This window comes from Zeus faber (genome assembly GCF_960531495.2).
Source record: "Zeus faber genome assembly, chromosome: 17".
NCBI lineage: Eukaryota > Metazoa > Chordata > Actinopteri > Zeiformes > Zeidae > Zeus > Zeus faber.
In genome coordinates, this window is record NC_137204.1 from 16,497,259 (window position 1) to 16,502,929 (window position 5,671).

Below are 5,671 nucleotides of genomic sequence, written 5' to 3' on the forward strand. Positions count from 1 at the left end.
GCTGCGGCTTCTGGTCCAAAATATTCTGGCCTTTCTCACTGTGAATATTGCGGTAAAGTGGGACAAACAAACATTGCTCTTCTTATTAAATATAGCCTTTTAATGAGAAATAGAGTATTATATGAAACATTCATTTGAAATAAGCTGATATAATGATTTCAACAGAACAGCAAAAAGTTACATAGGCAAGGTATTAGGAGCTGTATTTTCAATCAAATATATCCATGGATATACATATGCGACACTGCGGTGACAAAATGAAACTGTGTAAAGAGTATTAAAGAGTAAATGTGTGCTTGTTTCATGGAGCGATATGCTGTGGCTGAGCACTAAATCATGAGGTACAATATAATTTGGACAATATCAAAACAGTCATAAATTTGACACACTCTGGACTCGGAACTAAAATCATTCACATAAAACATGGGTGTCCTGCACGTTGTGCTAATGTACTCGAATGGAGGGTGTTTTTTGTAGTAGAAGCAGAATAGTTTTTTTTCTTTTCATTACCGTGACTTACCTTTTGGATGTCTTACTTTTAAAAGGACAGTGTTATTATTTACAGGTACAGTATATTGAACATGGGGGGGGGGGCGGGGTGGGGGGGGGGGTGTGAAGAAATACCCACCATTCTAGACTCGACTCTCCTGCTGGTGGTTCGGTTTCCCCTCATGCACAAACTGGCTCTAGAAAGATGGAGCTGGGCCTTTTTTAAGATCCAAAAAATCCACGGTCTGAAACACTGCTCATCAAATAATACCAGTGCTCTTTGTAGTGTGTAAGAGTAAAGTTTCACCACCTCTAAACATGTTAAAGGGATATATAACAGGCACTTAATAATTATAATAATAATAATAATAATAATACTAATAATAATAATAATAATAATCATCATCATAATAATAATAATAATAATAATAATAATAATAATAATAATAATAATAAATAATTCTAATGACCAATAATACATAGGTAGTGTGTTTTTGAAAGTTGTGTTTGATGACCGGGAGTTTCAACACAATATAAAATTGCAGGGAAAAAAAAAAATTCCATGTTTCAAAAGAAAAGACAATTATATATAACAGAAAAAATGTCAAAGGTTTACATTGCAAAATAAGTATTTCAAGCTGTAATATAACTCTTTTCCAAACCCATATACGCTCTTCATATGTAATATAATAAACTTTCTATCGTCATTTTTCCCATCCCCGCTGTGCTATGTTCTATTCAAAAACAGCTCAATAAGATAGGCTCAATAGAGGGAAACAAAACAAAGTTGAAAATAATTGGTAGGTTTTTGTTTTTTTTCCATATAGTGATAAAAAAAAAAAATGCTGAATGAGACGGGAGGCGGTGCCGCGATGCCTTTTATGTCTACCTCGGGAAAGTGTATGGCTTTAAGTAGTCTCTGTATCGGATGCGTGTGGATGTTTTCAATTTAGCTTTTGGCGCTGAGAAGCTCGACAAGTCAGCAGTCACGACATGTACATTTTTGCGAAGCTGTACAAAATAGCATTGATTGTTTCATCTTCAGACCACAATATTGCACTCGGGCGGCGGCGGCGGCAGCGGCGCGGTGGAAGGGGATGGGGGTGGGTACCGCCTTTTTTCAAGCTGAAACGCAGCTCGGAATTAAACAGAGCGCTCCGAAACGCAGCGCTCAGCTCGGACCAGAGCCGCTTACTTCCAAAATGACACATTCAATTAACGAACAGCGATAAGCGTCAAGCGAAAAAAAAAAAAAGGTACACGGACATATACTGTGTGTGTGTGTGTGTGTGTGTGTGTGTGTGTGTGTGTGTGTGTGTGTGTGTGTGTGTATTTATATATATATATATATATATATATATATATATATATATATATATATATAAACAGCTGGCTTTTTGTTATTTGACATGGTCATCCACGGCTGTGTGCCTTTATGTGTCAGTACAATGACAAAGTGCCTTGTATCTCGTAAAGAGCAAATCCAGATACGTTGTTTGATTTCTAATTTATTAAAGTCTATCGCTAATTCGTATAGTACTTGTTCACTAGACTATTTAACCCTTAAAATGTAGAAACATTTTAAATATTAAACTGTCCTGTCATCCTGCACATCAGCGGAATTAAAAAAAAAAAAGGATATCTGTTCTGCCCTTATGTTTCTTTACTATACATTTAAAAATGTTGTTTTTGTTTTGTTTTGTTCTCGTCAGATAAGAATGGCAGTTTCAGATACAACCTTTGTTCCCTCAGAGTAAAATCAAGGCCTCTTTTTCACCAAAAAGATGGATTTATTATTTTCTTCTTCTTTTTTTTCTCTTTTTTGTTTTTTTTATTTTTATTTTTTTAGGTAATGACAGACATGCTGGGACAAATATGATCTTTACAGTCTTTAACGTGGTTTCCATTAGTCATCTTTTCTGCCTAGAAAGGCTTCTCATCATTAACTTTTTCATAATGTTTTTCTCTTTAACAATTACACTTACAAAGTTGTTAATATAACATCAAAAATCCAGAAAAAAATGTCCAAAATGAAAAAAATGTGGGGAAAATTTGATTATTATCAGTTTTTTTTTGTAAGGGTGTCTCTGTTTAGTGTTGCTGTGTTTCAGCAGAGTTTAGCAGTCAGGTGGTCTGATTGTTTCAGTATCTCTGTGTTGTACATGTCCAAGGCGTGGTTCACCCGAATCATCTCGCTGTTGTTCAGCTTGAGCCGGTGCTTCAGCATACAGGAGAACAGGTCCAGCTGGGGCTTCCCTGGTGCCACCGGTGGCGCCAGGCGGTTAATCCGATCCCGAATATCCAGCAGCAGGAGCATGACGGACGAGGACGAGTAGAACTGAGTGCCCTGGGTGTACGACTGGTTGACCTGCTGCACAGCGCTGCGCAGAAGGTCGGCGTTGAAGCGCAGGCTATAGCCAAACACCTGGATATCTGAGATCTTAATATAAATCTGCCGCTTGTTGGGGTCCGCCAGGTCCACCGGACCCTGGCCCGTGTCGTTGCGCAGGCCGGTCGGGACCTTGGCGCGGCTGCGCAGGTAGATATGCACCGTCTCGAAGAAGGTCTTCCAGCGGTTGCCCAGCAGCAGAGTCCAGTTGAAGCACTGGGAGTTCTGCAGACGCACCTTCTCCCAGCGGGGGTAGCCGTGCTCCCCGAAGGGCATGCTCCAGCCCTCCGAGTGGCTTCCGCTGAAGGGGTTGACATAAACAAAGAACATGGGGTCGATGCTGCTGTTCCGCATCTGGCAGATCTTCATGGACAGGCCTATGATCATGTGGAGGTAGTCCATGCGGTTCTTGTTGCTCTTCAGAGTCAGGGACATGCGCTTACGCCACCGCGGGTCGAAGAAGGTCTCCAGGCGGATCTCGTTGCTGATGAAGGTCGTGTGGATATAGAGGCGGGAGTCCATCTTCTGCAGCAGGTACTTGAGCTCCAGGTCCTGGAAATCCAGGTCGGTTTCGAAGCTGATGAACTGCTCGCTGCGCTCCGAGTCCACGTTCTGAGGCTCGCAGCGGCCGCGGTACAGCTTGTAGCCCTTGTTGCAGGAGCCGCACTGCGAGATGTTGGCCAGGCTGCACATGGCGCAGCTGTTGTTGCCGCCGATGACGCAGGGGATGGGACGCTGGCAGAGTGTGATGCCCGTTTGGCACACACATGTCCTTTGGCTCTCCAGGAAGGTCCCCCAGAAGCCATTCTCATTGCAGTAGAGGAAGGACTGCACCCTGTTGAGCCACTGCATCACAGACCTGTGGGAAAGAGAGATAGGAGAAAGAATACCATTTGTGAGATGATATAAAAGGGCGAGTAGAATCATTAACACTGACTGGAGATCAGTGTCATATTTTACATGATCCATCATCGCCACTACGCTGCAGCCTTCCAGGTAAACAGCGGGATGTAGTCTCTCCATGGGAGGGTGGGCTTCCCTTTATTTCCCTCCCATGGAAAGTGTTACTTTCTATGCTAATCTTATCTTTCTTCCCCCTCAGGCATCTTTTCTTGTCATCTTGACAGTGAAGAACTTCCTCTGAGAGTAGAGGAGGGGAATTCTAAATCCTGATTTTTCCGACAGGAAGGATGAGCTCAAGGTTAGTTTGACATGCTAATGAACCTGAGTGCTAACTATGATGGACGACCTTAGGCTGTAGGCCAGGAAGCCTTAAGCTATCCCCAAAATGAGCCCCGGCATAGATCAGTTTGGAGGATTTAAATCCCACCTTTGACCTTTCTGCGTTTACGTCAAAGTAAAGGGAAATGGCTTGAAATAAAAAATTGCAAGTCAATGACACACGGATGCTGATGTAAAGAAAAATCCTAATTATCTGAAAAATGAGAATCTACTGTGCGTTTAAGAGATTTCAAACAGGAAGAATTGTGATAATTTGTGTAGATAAGCAAATGGTGTATTTTCAGAAAAGTTAATTCCAAAAAGTCTAATTCTGAGTCAAAGACTTATCTCATGACAGTGGTTTCTGTCAGGATAGATAAGGATTTTTGTCCAAAAAAAAAAGTTGAATATGCACTGACGTGTTTCAACACTTTTTTGAATATGGATATGTAGAAATGAAAATATCCCTGCAGAATACTGAATCTGTTTGATAAATATTACATATAAATTAATGTTGAAAAAACTGCAGCATACAAAGAGGAATGTCTCACATTACCTCCCAATACCTGCACAGATTAAATATTTCTATGATTCATCTTTGATCAGCAAAATATATGCGCACTGTCGGAAACTCACTGCACATTGTTTCTGCCATGAAATAAATGATAGCCCAATTAAACAGATGTGTCTCTTTTTATTCCAGATGCTTATGTCTCGAATAAAACACTATTTCTATCTGTTTCATTCTGTCATTGCATAGGACACAGAAAAGAGTCCCCTCCTTTTGAATTTATTTGCAACAACAGATGGATTATGCTATTGGAAATTGAGAGCTAAAATGAGTTCTATCAGATAACGGCCTCCTCCAATAAGCCATTTGAGAGCATTGCGCTGCCGGTTTTATCTTTCTCTTATTTGTTTCCTTCGTGGCTTGGGATGGCCATGGGGAATGAAATGTAAATGAGTGAGGAAAGAAGTCTGTTTGTTTTGTAATGCAGTGGAGCATCAGACAGTTCCCCTACTCTGATGACATACATTATATCTCCTTCCTGCGCTAAAACCCAGGAAAAAGCTTCCGAAACTAGTATTTATAAAAAAAAAAATAAAAAAATAAAAAAAAAAAGGCAGAGAGAAAAATGGTCAAGAAAAAAGAAGAGGGACAGGGGCTAGAAATAAATAGAGAGGTTGTCAACTATGTGATTAGTTTTTTGTTTTAATGGATTATCCATGTATGGTAAAAGTCTAATCATAGACATACAGTATGCACAAACCCTTCAACATCAATACCACATCTGACTAAATTATGCGTAGAATCGGAAGAGACGTTAATATTTGCAAATGCATTCGATTCTGAGCATGAATAATTAAAAGCTTATCCATAGCTGGGATGCAAATGATTTGGCAAGGTGTGATTCGCCGTCATATCTGTCGCTATTAATTATCTTTACATGAAACAAGCTGCTAAATTCACTCTATATGCGGCAGGCTGATGTATCCATTACAATAAATCCACTGTGGTCCACACAGGCAGCATCCATATTCTTTATTATATTCCCAGAATGACTGATCGCT

The 5,671-nt window shown here is 40.4% G+C and overlaps 1 protein-coding gene across 1 annotated transcript in view; it reads right to left on the minus strand.

The window, feature by feature from the left end:
- Nucleotides 1-2,181: 2,181 nt before the first annotated feature.
- Nucleotides 2,182-5,671, minus strand: part of brinp1 (bone morphogenetic protein/retinoic acid inducible neural-specific 1) — a gene marked incomplete at its 5' end in the record, with an annotated part of 86,581 nt that continues 83,091 nt past the window's right edge. Inside the window, one exon of the mRNA XM_080017906.1 lies at nucleotides 2,182-3,737. Within this exon, the coding sequence (XP_079874032.1) occupies nucleotides 2,597-3,737 (1,141 nt within the window). The 3' untranslated portion in view covers nucleotides 2,182-2,596. The remainder of the gene's footprint in view (nucleotides 3,738-5,671) is intronic.